Source organism: Pleurodeles waltl, chromosome 3_1, assembly GCF_031143425.1.
Source record: "Pleurodeles waltl isolate 20211129_DDA chromosome 3_1, aPleWal1.hap1.20221129, whole genome shotgun sequence".
NCBI lineage: Eukaryota > Metazoa > Chordata > Amphibia > Caudata > Salamandridae > Pleurodeles > Pleurodeles waltl.
The window spans coordinates 1,884,229,645-1,884,244,598 of record NC_090440.1 but is presented as its reverse complement, the minus strand read 5'-3'; the positions used below and the strand labels follow the sequence as shown (position 1 = coordinate 1,884,244,598).

Below are 14,954 nucleotides of genomic sequence, written 5' to 3'. Positions count from 1 at the left end.
GGGGCGGGGGAGTTCAACTTGGGTTTTCTAAAGAATTATACAAAGTGATGCATCCTTCTGTCTCTCTTTAATGCTGAGCACAACTGCTGCACTAGCAGAAGCATCTGTGTTTTCTGCTAACAAATGGGCCAAATCCTTAGGCTTTGCAACAAACCTCGTTAACAGCAACAATAGTATTTTAAAGGTGAATTCAAACAAAAGTTTTGGCCAAAAAAAAAAAAAAAAAAGGAAAAGATTTCAGTTCCCTCTGTCACAGTGAGTTTAGAAATGTTTTGCTAAAAAAAAAACAAAAGAAAAAAAAAAAAAGACAATTTCTTAACCATGGAAACACTATACTGCACAATGAAAACTTCGGAACGTTTTCATACATCACAATATCATCACATTAAATTCAATTTCAATTAAAAAAACGCTCTAACTTTTGTGACATTTTGCTCTGGCTTCATTGGAGAGATTAATGTCCTAGGAAATCAACATACTTCCCTTCCCAATTTTAAAATGTGGCTCCCACAACAGAATACAGAGAGGAATGTTGTGTTTCATGGAAACAGTAGGACATTCACACTATCATTTTTCTTAAAAAATAAAAAAAAGTCACTTGAATTGTCTGGTTTAACGTTTATCCCCATTTTCGTCAGATGCATTTCAGGAGGAGGAAGATATCAGGGTACATATCTGTGTTCCTGCTTCTTATGAAGTAATACTTTTTTTTTTTTTTTTTTTAAACCTCTAAATATATGGTGGGACACACTATATACTGGACTGGAGACATCAGTGAGGAGAGGAAGAAGTGTATAAAATGTAATGCCCCTGCCACCATGCAGATAGGAAAACAAGAAAAATATTAGTAGCTCGATGCAATGGTACATACTTCAACATTAAATTGCCCTGTAAATAGGGTGTCTTGTAGTAGAAGGCTGCACCACTACTGCTGCTATCATGTCATAATTAAAAATGTAATTTAACTGGCATCTCCAGGTCTGTCCGAAGAAACCTCTGGGGGAAGGCATTGAAAGCACTGCCTATCCCTTTCAGTTACCGCGTAGCACAGACATTATTGGCTTCAAGACAATGCACTCTAAATACATGCTCAAGAGTTACACGTGACTAACCCCTACACCCCCTCCCAAAGAAATGAAAGTGATAATTAATGGAAATAAGATTCTTTGGATGTATGCTATGCCATGTCAATGCTGGTATGTCATGTCAATGCCGTACAAACTAAGTTACAAGACCACCAGAATTCCTATCTATGAATTTACCAAACCAAAGGAAACCCTAACCACGAGGACAACTGCAGAAATGAGATGTTAGGAACGGTTTTGTGTTAGTAACTACAAAATATTCTAATCTCCACTGAATCTGTTAAAGTCTGGGTGTGGAGGGGCATACAACACATTATTATTAAAAAAGAAGAAACAACTATTCACCGCAGCCACACAATTGCAATGGATGGTTAAGCTTCCCCCCACCAAACAAGAATGCTTAAACCTCAAATTGTATACTTGATAGTCAGTAGTCTATGCAGTGCTTCAAATAAGTTCTTAGCTTTCTCAGAACCAACAATAAAATGCAGGCCCAGAAACTGAAGCAACATTAGTAACAGCAGCTATTAAAAATGCAAAGAATAACATGCAAAATTACTAGCAGGAGAATCGGAGGGTTGAACAGTTCAATTTACCTGAAACACTGAAGTATGTTCACTATTAAAGAACAAGAATTATCCTTGATCGTCATGGCTCCTGAAAACCGGGACCGAATGGGCAACGAGGCCGGACAGTCCAAAGCTAATTAAAACATATGTACATATACCCTTTATATAGATTAAAACACACATCTCTAATAAATTATATTTTGGCTTTCTCAGAATGATAATATATGTTCTTTATACATATATTCCATGAGGCTATGCGTTGCAAATCCGTTTCTAAAGTCTAAAACAGTCTTATGCCTTGTAGAATCCCAAATTATCTTTCTTTAAATGTTTTACTGCAAAATGGAAAAGCACATAGCACCCTGGATATGACTGGATAAAAATAAGGCCTTCGGGCAGGCTTCCCTAGGCTAATATGGGTTACCTCCTAAATTAACAAATTATTAAAAGTACAGAGAAAGAAGAAAAATGGGTATTCAGCTTGTGGATTTTCTAAGGAGTTGTAACAAAGCAATGCTTTTCATCCTGCTCTCATTGCAATGCTGCCCCAACTGACCAAACCATGGTACAATCAGTGACTTTCCCACCACCATTGCAAAGTAATTTCTTACTCTATGCCATGATCCTATCAATATCAATGAACATGTTTTAATTTAGTAAGACAGGGTTATACTGATTGCACTGGAAAGGTCTTTTTACTAAACTGTTGCCTTCAAGTCCCACACAATTAATTTCAACATTTGAGGAAGATGGTCCTGTTTGGAGGGAAGGATCCATTACACCTTGTGAAAAATCCCACTGCTGACATTACCAGCTCATATTGCCCTATTAAGAGTATGGATTGAAAGGGGAAACGAGAAGGATAGTCTTAAGCAGTGGTTTGTTCAACCGCAATAGAAAAACATTACCAAGATGGCATAGAGCACAAAGATTCATGAAGGAATAGAAGGTCAATCCACATTTTCAGGCTTTGGTGACTTTGCTTGTAAATTTTATGTCAATATAAAAAAATCCAGTGATTTTGTAGAATAAAATGTCCTTATTTGCACGTTCGATCAGCCCTTCAAAAGCAAGTGATTCCAAAAGTCACCCACACTTCTGACTATTATGTGGATTAGCTACATACATTGCTATATTAATGTCCATGAATGAAATGGCTATTCTGGTACAAACGTCAAGGATGTGTTCAACTCTATTCACAACCAAAACACAGACTGATCTGGGATACCCATGAAAAATGCTGCTAGATTCTTATAAGTCCTCAATTTTCATTTAAAATTCTCAATCAGTGCAAAAAAAAAAAAAAAAAAAATGGAGCAAATCCATTTTGCAACATTTGTAATTTGTGCTAATCTGATGCCCTATTACATAAGGCCATGTTGAGAACAGGCTCCTTTCGGTAAGGTAAATTGTTCTATTTCTTTACTGGATAGAGTTGCTTATGTACCTCTGCCTAAACTTTTTTTTTTTGTTTTAAACAAGAAGCCACAAACCCCCATCCACGCTAGGTGGCATGCTCCTTCACAGGAGTGGTTGTTACCCAGCACCAACTAATGCTAGGTGGGTTATTCTAGAACTCTTGTTGGGAGCAAATATTTTACGGATGTGTGAAGAGTTGTGAATAAATACACACTAGTAATATGATAAATAATTGGTGCTTCCAAGTAGTGGGATTGCAATATAACACGTTTTCTTAGTCTTGATTTCATTTCACACTTTTCTTCCAACCCTCTATTCTTCCTGTAGGTCAGCTTTTGTTAACCTCTGCATTTTCTTTTTGTCCTTGCTTTCCTATCCTTCTCTTACTCCTCTGTTCTCCATTTCTGTCTTTTCTCAAAATCCGACGTTTAAAATACATTTTGGTCCCTAAAATGTTTGTCAGTGCCCACCACCAGCAAACATCAATCACTGTGCACAACTCCAAGTTTCCCTTAATTGGCATCCTCTTTCTAAGACAAAAATGAAGACATTTAGGATCGGGCCATGCATAAAACTGATAAGGGTTGATAAGCCATAACAAGCATCAGGAAACCTTGGAAACACAGACTGTTTGAGAACATTTGAAATTCAGTAATAAGGTACAGTGAAATTTCAACAATACAGGATCGTCAACATTTACATTCATTCACCCATGTATCCAACTTTCCAAAGAGTGAGAGAGAGAGTGAGAGCGAGTGTGTAGCAATGTGTAAACTAAAACACATGCACAATTGCATCACACATATCCCAACACTTACACGTATAAGCATGTATCAAAGAAAGATGCACCCATAGAAACTCAAAGATATGGGCATCCATAAACCTCAAAAAAGATAATGCTCTAGGTGGTGGGGTTACAGTGGCATTACTTTTGTACCACCTACAACTGCGATGTCCTCAATACAGAGAAATGAAACATGGTGGTTCAGTGCTAGTCTCTCAAAAAGACACTGGTTAGACAGTTATGAATCAGAAGAGGTACATGTGGGACTTATTCATCCAATGACTGATTCAAAGTCCATAACCGAGACTACACAAACAACCAGATCTACTGTGCGTGATGGCCTCGGACTCCAGTCAGGACACTACCACAGGCTGAAAAGCTTAATTTAGGGGAAAGCCACAAGAATACAGAGACACAAATTATTCTTTTTCGGCAAGACAGAATTAGCCATCCGACCTGCAATGCTTCATAGTTAAGAGGAGTAATAAAACTAGCATACTGGAAAACGTTACCCAATCGATTTGCACCGGTATGGGTGTGATGTTGGATCTCTCGGTTCTTCAGCTCATCATTTTAAAGAACAAAAGGACTCCAGCACCGAAAGACATGCAAATATTAAGTGTTCTTTATTTTCCTAGCAACTTTAAAAAAAAATTATATAAGGGGGAAATCAATTTCAAAAACAGATTTATCAAAATACAGCACCATGCATCTAGGGCAAGAGACTTGGAGGCATTTCAGCATAAATTAGTTAATTAACATGTATGTTGCGCACCCTAAAATCAAATTATGGTAGACTAATTTTAAGTAAAAATATAGTTTTAAAGCTTAAAAGAGTGGGAAATAAAAAGATTGCAGAGTGAACAAAGAAATCTTCTCCTAGCGTAAAGTTCTCAGTACTTCAAAACAGATGCATGAGTGCACAGGTGTGCAATGTCTGCATCCAAGTAAGCATGCGTGTAATGGAATCAAGGCATGCATACATTATTCGCACAGGAGGAATGGAAAAGTGTGAATGCCCGTTTTATACAATTCTGCAACTGTATAAATAAGATTAGAAAAGATGGGGACACACTCCATAGTATAGGAGTAGGATGCATGTAATGCAATGATTTCTTACATTGCAACAGGGACTGCAACTGAACCCCCCTCAAAAAATTCACAATGTACCACCATGCATGCATGTAACTTCTAACTGGTGGGCTTTGTAAGTTTGGCTCTACACTTTGCAAATCAGTTCCTGTGTGTTTGCTAACATTTATATAAAGGAAAGGAGTGTTAAAAAAAGAAGAGATGCTATGGCACCTTTCACCGGTCTATTCCATTCAAGCTAGTTCCATCCTGCCAGCATCAACAGCCTTCCGGCTTTCACTATGACAGCTCTTGTGTACACAGCATGAAAGAGGTTTCTTACTTTTGTCACAGCTTCTGTGAATTTGGCATGTAAGCGGATTCTTATATTTTACTTTGATACATTTCGTGTGCTCGCAGCATGTAAGCTGTTTCTTGTTTTTTTTTTGTTTTGTTTTTTACTTTTGCCCAACACGTTTGCAGTCAACATACAAGTCGTTCCTGATTTTTCACTGTCCATTTGCCATGCAAGTTGTGTGAGGATCCTCACTCTTCTGTAGAACCATGATGCTAAACTAATAAAGGTAAACTACCATAATAGGTGAGTAGCAGATGAAGTGAACAGGCTCTGATGTCAATTTAAACATCAAGTTTGCATTTTCATTATAAGGAAATAATTTAGCCAAGGTTTTTCCTCACCAAATGGTACAAGTGAGCTACTGGCAGATTTACGGCAAAGAGTTCTGTAGGAAAGAATGACTGGGGCTTAGCCAGTCCATTCCAAAACTAAAACAGATGGCTTAAGGATTTTGCGGGCATTTTGCAGTGCTGCTTGCACTGTGTAAATTCAATTAATCACACATACAGCGTGCAGGTGCCACCCTCACCAGACTATCATCACACTCAATTTTAGGCAAGACCACTGAATCGAGCACATGACAAAGGGAGACTAAGATCCAGAGATAGCGAAAAAGCGGCAACTGGGGCCAAAGGAAAAGATCCAGGTTATGGGGTCTAGTATCCCTTGTTCCCCTTTGTCCAAAGGTGGATCTTCCACTGTTAACACGCAAATACTCTCCACTGAAGGAGACTGTATGCAAATTGGTCTTATGCACATTAACTAGGACTATCGAGAAATCATAACTGTATTGTACTACTCAAAGGTTCCACAAACCCAGGCCTAAAAGTATTACAGAATAAACCGTGGCCAAAGATGGATGATCACCATATATTAAATTTAAACTATCAGTCTTGAAATTGTCCACGTAAGCCTTGAATCAGACACCATTAGGCTTAAAACACTGCTCACAGACTGATAGAATTCAACCCCGACAAAATCGCTCTCCAAACCGCTCCAAGCTTGCCTGCTCTTCTGGCATAGTAAACTAATGAATAATAAATGGCAACATTCCATTGCGTACCATCTTCACTCAGAACCATTGAGACTGGCAGTGGACCAAAGCTCTGAATATTCACCCTGCCATATGAAATGATGCTGTAAGACAGACTATACTGAATACACTATTCTCCATATAAGAAAAAAAAGAAATCCGACCCTTACAGTAGGCGTCCATTGGTCTCCTCTTCACAAAGAATCAATGTACATCAAAGCACCCTATGCATAGGTTAAGTGTCTAGAGTGCAGCCCAAATCATACGCATTCTGTCATTTATGTATGGACTTAGCTCTAAAGAAAGGACGGAGGACTGATAATTGCTATCAAAACAGTCAAAATTGTGCCAACAGACACTGCTAAGCACCCCCTTTGAATGGGTAAAACATAGGACTGATTTGATAGTAGACATTATGGAAGTGCAGGGGTACTGGGTGGTGGCATTGGTAAATTAGCCAGCAAAGGAAAAAAAAATTCAAGAACCATATGAACAAGTCGCTACCCTAGCAGCCGTACCAAAAAAACAGTACTCCATCCCAAAATAGGACTTCACGCATCACCCCTGCATGCTGTCAAAGCGTTAGAGGGGGGGAATAAATGGGGCCCTTTCTAAAGTGGCCTTGAAAGCAATGGATTTTAAGCCCACTGTTTTCAGTTCCACAGATGAAAGTCCTTAGAAAGTTTTTCTTTACTTTTTCCTTAAATCAAAATGCTTTTTGACAGGAAAAAGGCATCAAAGCTATCCTCGGGAAATCCAAGTACAATTACTAGATGCATGGGAGCTGTTACCAAAGAAAGTGATAAGGAGCAAACAAATGAGCCGGACAGTAACTTCAGCATCCAATGCAAAATCGATGTAGTAGGTGGGAATCCAATTGGAGGAATAAGGCATCACAAAATCTAACAATTAGAACAAAAGGTGACAGTATGGGGCTAGGCTGATTTACCATCATCCAAAAAGCGAAAGATCAAATGCCACAGAGTGTCATGGACATTAAAAAAAAAAAAACACCCTAACTTTAGTCACGTGTTTTCCTGGAAAGCAGCTATGTTTACACAAGGCACAATGAGAAGTTTGCAAATGGGATTGCCCACCTTTCTTTCAGCAGTCAGTATAAAAAGAACAGAAGGATCAGCAGTGGGCTACGTGACAAAAGTTATTAGCGGCACCAGTGTTAAACATTTTTTTTATACAGTTTCCTGAACATAATTACTAACCTAGAAGAGCACCAATCAAACCAATGAATGTACTTTAAAAATGAGTGCATTTCATCATACGTCTGTAGCCATACATTTAAGGAAATAAAGTAATATCAATCAACAGTTATGCAAAATGTTGCAATGGACATTTTACACTTCGTACATTGCTGATACGATTATTGTAAAACTATCACTTCATTGCAAAAAGCAACTACTTTATGACCCAAAACTGGACCAAAAGACCCAGTTCCACTTTGCACGCTTAAAGGCCATTTAAGACTTTACCACCTCAACTGCATTTTCTGACATGGCTATGAACCAGACAAAGTTTTGGTTAAAAACAGACAAAGTCCCACCATGACCACGATTCACTCCGTTCATGATGTTCTTTCTGAAACCTGGAAGTCTCTAGCCTACTGAGTTTACGTAAATGTAACAGACAAAGGCTGAGATACCCTCACTGGATTAAACTTTTTTCAAGAGTGGCTGTGAAGTCTTTATAAAAAAATAAAAAATAAAAAAAATGGGATGTCCCAGGGCGTACTGGAAGTTCTGTTAAAAAGAGCAGTTTTTCAGAATGAAGATGCACCCCAAACATGGAGTTAAACTACTTGTTAAAGTTCATACTCCAGTCTAATAAGCCCACCTCACAGTGGCAATTAGATGTAACTATTTATTTCTGTTTTATAAAGTACTATTTGCAGCTGCCTCAGAGGACTTTGCTGGAGTTTAAGTGAATGGATTACACAAAGCAAGCTTAGTAAGAATGTTGAAAGTGTTCTGATTATGGGTCTGCTATGAGAAGGCAGCTGTTGTGGATGTTGTTCTGGATCAACAGTTGAAGCAAAGGATCAGGGATTGACCATAGGTGTTTGATAGCTCCAAAAAGAATCAAATGGAGACCACAAGTCTACTTGGCAGATTTGGCAGGGAGAGCAATGACTTATTGTGCATCATCTGATAGTGCTGTGGGCCTCTCTCTCAGGCATTTAATGTTTCAATGAACATTACAGAATGTTGTGTCCGCCGCTGAACTGGACAGTTTACACCAATTACAAATACAACCACTCAGGTCTTGGTTGAAAAAAATAATCTGCAGAGACAGGAACTGATGAACAGTTAATAACTTTATATTGCTTAGAGAGCAGAAGAGAATGCCCTGTCCTGGTAATCGAACACAGCTTCTGGCACACAATGACACTTTTGGCACAACACTTAATAAAAACAACCTTTTATTTTTCCCTCCCTGTTCAATTAACTATGAGCAGGCACGCGTTTGTTTTCTATAAGGAGGGGGCTATTCTACTGCATTGCGAGATGCTATCAGTATAACCTACATCACAATGCTAACGAAAGATTGAAACGTTTTCAGCAAATACTCTAGTCACTTTGAGATACCGACCACAGGTTGCTGGAATGCTTTTAGAAAGTCAATCAGCGCTGTCGTCTTGGTTATTAATGATTTAGACTACAACTTCAGAGGACTGGGAACTTAATGACATCAATTAAAGGCTGAGGGATAAGAACCAAATGTCAATGTATATATATATTTAATTTCTATAATTATGCTTATCTAAAACTGTAGTAAATCGGAATATACAACTTCTCAAATCTATATATATATATTTATGTATATGTATATATGTATAAACTATAAACAATACAAAAGGTCGTGATAAATCTCCAAACACTGATTTATTCCCTGATGGACACTGAAAACTAGAAAATTAGTTTAAGTTATTGCAAGAAAGAACATAAATGCGCCAATAAATCCTAGAAGCAAACATGTGGTGTCACTGGTTTAAAAAAAAAAAAAAACACACCAACATACCGGCTTTCTACTAAAAGAAAACAATCTCTAGAAAGAAATTAAGACGTAAGGAATCATCTTGACCATTTTTATTCTTTCAATTCATGTTAAGACTACACATATAAATATTCTACAAAAAAAATTGCCACACTGACTCTTTGGTGACCATGGGTGCTAATCGCAAAACTCTCAACAGGGCCGATAACATCACAAACCGTACTACCAGTGAATATTCCTGTTCACTATAGTGCATTGTGGCTGTAATGTATCCGGTAAATTCATGTCCCTAATGCAGACAACCGCTTAGCAAGGCCGAGCCAGGTATTGCTTAGTCAATGAGTGGCATTAATGGTAAAAAGTAAGTCTGCATATTTAAGGGAATACATATTTGTGCAGGTCACCTTCAAATGCAACAGTAAGTTGATAACATGTCTTAAGAAAATTAAACTAAGCCTGGGCTATTATCATCGTGATAACATCATGCTTAAGGCCAGGTGACTGGGGAGCTACAAGTTACAACATCAACCTGTTAATTTTCAACCACATGTGGGCCAGTAAAGTGAGCATTGTTCTGAAAAAAAAAAACAGAAGAGGACCAATGCTGTCTGCAACTGGAAATGTAACACCATGCAGTTAGTTGAATGAAAAAAAAATGCGATCCATTTGCAATGGCAAAGTACCTTCCTCAAACCATGTCTTTGGCCAGTCTAACATGCATTTCGTAGTTTCTAATAACCCTTGGGTCCATGCAAATTATAAGCCTTAAATGTGATAGTACTGGACTCGGGATTGCTCCCTTCTATGAGCTGAAAGGCATTTATGGCAAAATAAAAAAATAAATAATAATAAAAAATTTAAATAAAAAAAAAAAACAGGATATTTAATTTTTCGGGTGTTGCAAGGTTTAAAAGAGTTTGATGGAAGCAATGATCTCGATCTTGCCTCCACATAGCCACCAAACGCTTATTCCACTGAGGACGTTAACACACATTATGGCAACCTTAAGGAAAGGCCAATTTCACTTGAAATCTTAAGCTGAAAGCTAGAAAGCTGAAATCCTGGGGGGCAAAATATTTTAGTTCTAAGCACCTTGTGACAATACTAGCAGCAACATTTATTTATTTTCCAACTAAAGTGGAGACATGGTGGCTCTGGAAGACTAGAGTGAAAAGCACAGAATAAGTGTTTGAGCCATCAGTTCTACAAATATCTTTCTTCCAAATAGATCAAAAAGTCACGGTTAAAAATTGGTGGTGCAGTACATTGCAAATTCACAATCCCATCGTAAAGAGAAGAAACTGGCTGACCAGAAATCGTAGTAAATTTAGAACTGTATGAAGTTTGAATAAAACAAAGGTATCGGTTATGTTTCTATGACATGTTGTGGCAGAAGCACATTACACAGTGAACAAGAAAATCTAATTTGACTTCATCATTTCATTTCAATCTTGGACATGATCTCTAAACACACTAAGCACAAGACGTAACAAACAGCTATACTATACACCACCAGAAATACAAGACGTCCCTGCAACGTGGATTCTTTAAAAAGTGGATTAAAACCAAGGTTCTGTGGTTATCATTAAAAAGATGAAAGCTAAATGCTCAAAGGCCTTTCATACCTACAGAGTTAATAAGTGTTTAATAATTGTGAAAACATATCTGATCTTATTCACTGAATGAACTTCTCTTTCTAGTCAAGCAGCCTCATCTCAGACTAACTGGCTGCATGCATCTGAGGTATCTTTGAACTACTACATGTATGTGTTAAAGTACAAGAGTATGTATGTAGTCAGACAAGATACTGCCCATTTCATAATTAAATAAAGTATGCTAGAACTTATTATCAGAACTACCTTTCAACAAGAGGTAAACCAACAAAAGGACTCCTGTCTCAGTCAGGCACTAACAAGCAAACAATTCTGTATTACAGTACACTAGAAGAGTTCTCTTAAGAAAGTTCCTTTGCAAATTTTCGGACATAAATCAAACTTCTAATGGCAAAGGGGTAATACTGATAAAAACTACAAGAACTGTGCTAATCGAATGCTCAGATATTGCACTTCCAGTTTAGATATGCTGATTACAGAACTGAGAAAATGTGGGTACAGGTCAATGGAAAAAAGGATGCAGATGCTGAACTGACTAGTTAGGCCAGTGCTCTAGTCATGCAAGAAGCATGCATAAAGACAACTTTTAGAGAGGTTGCACCGCTGTGGCATGGTTGCCTAATAAATATATTACTACCAATTATTTTGCAGTCATGATAGATCCCCAATAAAAAAAAAAAATTTTTTTGGTCTTTTGTAGGAGCAGTCACTGTGCTCCGTTTCATCTCAAGTACTAGTAGAGAGCATATGTGCACTATGAGAAAAGCCATCGGTCCGCTGATTAGGTGTCTAAAACAACTGCATGAGCCCAGTTGCTGTAATACTCCAGCCGGACAGGATGCAGCTATCAGAAGGGTTACATCCGGAATTTGAGTATAAGGTGAAAAAGATTGCCGGGAGAGATTGGTATCTTTCTCAAGCACTTAATTTCATTTTGTAAAATTCACATAAACACCATTAAGAGTCGTGAGGAAAGGAACTGGTCAGTTGAAAGAGACCAAGGTAAAGTTAACTTTGCAGAACTTCTGCCACAGAAATCGCTTTTCATTTGCAGCTGTTGCTACGGTCAAATTTGATTACTCCCAAAAACTGATTACACCCACAGTCCTATAAACACATTGAACCAAAACTCCACACTAAGGAGAACATTTTACGTGCCAAATTGAAACAAACCTCCTAAATTTGTAATACACAGAATTCTAGGAGTACCACAAGTTGAGACTGAACAGGCTGGAGGGGAGGGAGATTGACTGCATTGAAGATGCAGGATATTTAGCATTTTATTTTCATAAGGATAGTTTTTACAATATTACAATAGCAGCAAGAGGGTTCGAGAAGGACTAATTTCCTGAAGCACCTTTGATACAAAGTAAATATATTTGCACAAAGCAAGCGTATCAATAGTGGCATCTAACACAACTGTCTACCTCAAGACTTATCACTCAACTCACTAAATGGGAAGCGGTCTATTGTAGAACATTGCTAGAATTAACAATCTTCCTGTGCTAACGAGCAAGAAACATTGACTGCAAAATTGCAGATGTGCTTGCCATAACACATTTGCAGAGAGTCCAAAGAAAGACGGACATTACAAGAAACAATTTCAAAAGATAATTGTGGCAGCCCAGCAGCAATTTCTGATGTAAAACTGCTGCCAACGCTTCTGAAATGCTCATTCGGCCACAATTCCTTTCTATTTTATTGACTGGTAACATCAGTTCAAATTTCAAATACGAAAACCATCAAATTTGAGACTATTCACTGTTCCATTAAATCTGAGGCACACACCAACATCTAGTTAACCCAAGGATTAGTCTTCAACCCCAAAACCTCGACTGTGTAGCTTCTCACCAATTGTACCATAAAGAGCATGAATATGTTTTTAGAAACAACCTGCATGGATTGCTGAAAAGAGAAGTTTCACAATGGCTTTTTGTTCTAAGTATCCCAGCATGAGAATGTCACAAGGATACAGAGGCACGGTTTGAGTTTTCACCCCTCTTTCCGATTATTCATCAGTCCTCGGTCCTCCTGAAGCAGACCTCCTACAACACCAGCATTTGACATGGCAGATAGCGCAATGAATAACATCCACAATGAATAGTATTGAGCAATAATAAATGTGAGGTATCTTTCCATTTGATGCTGTTACCGCATAGATCACAAATGTCCTCCAACAACCCCTTCCTTCACCACTTCCTAAACAAAAGTACTGGGCACAGGGAGTCTGCTAGAAAGAAGAGAGCCTATCAATAGCTTTAATACGGCATAATGATGTGCAGTAGGATAACCCTTCAGAAAGCTGAAAGAGGATTTTATCACCCTGTTTTTGTGTGCATTTATATACATATATCTATATAATATATATAGATATATATATCTAGGTATATTTATATGCTCAAAGAAAGAGGAGAGAACATTAGAGAAAGGAATCACAAGTTCCCTGCAACCACCTGCCTATGTACACACAGAGAAAAAAATTAAATGCGCTCAACTAGGAGTGGTGAATGAGGAAGCAGGCATGCTGTTTGTACTCGTAGCTGTGGCTCCTGTTACTGTTAAACCAGTTGGGGGTGCTATGGAGCTGTGGCTAGGCTGCAGATCCTTGGGAATGCCACTATGAGGGCCGAGCTGGTGGCCAAAGGCAGCACTGAATTGGGGGAGCTGCAGCTTAGATGTGGAGGTCACAATCTCTGTGGACGAGGGACCCAGGCCACTAAAACTGGTCTGCGGTAACCCCGGGAGCACGCTAGTGCTGTTGGGGGTTACAGTCGAGAAGGCAGGCTGGATGACCTCAGAATGGGAGGTGGTAGGGGGTGTGGACAAGGAAGTGGAAAGAAGGTGTCCATCTGCACTTAGGAGGTTGCTAAAAGGTGAGCCATCGCCAAGATTGACAGGAAGGCTTCCCCAATGAGTCCTTGGGTTAACTCCGCTAAGTGGGACTTCTAGGTGGGTGCTAAGCAAGTGCTGTGTCATCAGGGGTCCTTCTGATGAGAACGAAGCTGCCAAATTATCACCAGTGAAAGAGGCGTTATGGGGAGATCTGATATGGTCACTGTAGGGGGAGGGCACATGTTCACTGTCATAATGGTTTCCAGGGGGAGAAGAGCGTGAGTGGTCACTGCTGTAGTGCTGCCTCGAAGTGATCAGGTCTTCCACTTTGCTCAGCAGCTGGGCAGGAAGCGACCTTTGAGAGGAATGGCTGCTGTCGTGAAGTCCATGAAATGATCCTGGAAACGTCCTTTCCCCTAGGCCACTCGGGCTTAATAATGTGACAGAAGTAAGGCTGACATTGGCTGGGGCAGAGAATTGCCCATGAATATGCCTGACCAAGGGTGCAGATGAGACTGACAAGCTTGAAGAGCGGAGCAAGGTCTCATCAAGGTCCAGGCTGGAAAAGTTATCATGCACAATCCGCCCGTTAAGGAGTTCCCCCAGATCTGTGTGGACATCACGAGTCAAGGACTGTAATCCTGAAGGTCCAATCCCTGTGGAGAATACTCCAATACCTCGGTCAGTCAGCTCTCCCACTGATACACCATCTGAATGGGAAAGCACACCAATATTATTCAAGCACTCAAGAGATGTCACAGCTTGCAAGGCCCGTTCCAGTTCCTCGGCTTCTTCTCTGGTGGGTAGAAGATCACCATTCTTACCTAAAAAAACATAAATGGCAGAAATCAAACACATTAAGAAACAGGTAGCATATTTTCAATGATGAATTTCTATCTTGAAATGAATGTGAAATCACAATATAATATGTACAGCACACACAGAACAAGATTATATAGCCTGCACCAGTGGCTGGACAATGTCAAATTTGCACTGACTAGTGGAAAACTGCATATGTGCAATCAGACCACTGCAAGAAACCTTTTTTAGGTCTGGCTTGACAGCGCATTGGTCACCCGACCTTATAAGCGCCCTAAAAAAAAATAAAGCTTTCAGGGTTACTACATAGGGGCATTGGCTCCACTCAAATGTGGGTGAACAGGAGTACATGGTTTGATTGG

At 39.1% G+C, this 14,954-nt stretch overlaps 1 protein-coding gene across 1 annotated transcript in view; it reads right to left on the bottom strand.

The window, feature by feature from the left end:
* Positions 1–680: 680 nt before the first annotated feature.
* The window catches only part of INO80D (INO80 complex subunit D), a 166,662-nt gene continuing 152,388 nt past the window's right edge, over positions 681–14,954 (bottom strand). Inside the window, exon 11 of the mRNA XM_069225986.1 lies at positions 681–14,597. Within this exon, the coding sequence (XP_069082087.1) occupies positions 13,432–14,597 (1,166 nt within the window). The 3' untranslated portion in view covers positions 681–13,431. The remainder of the gene's footprint in view (positions 14,598–14,954) is intronic.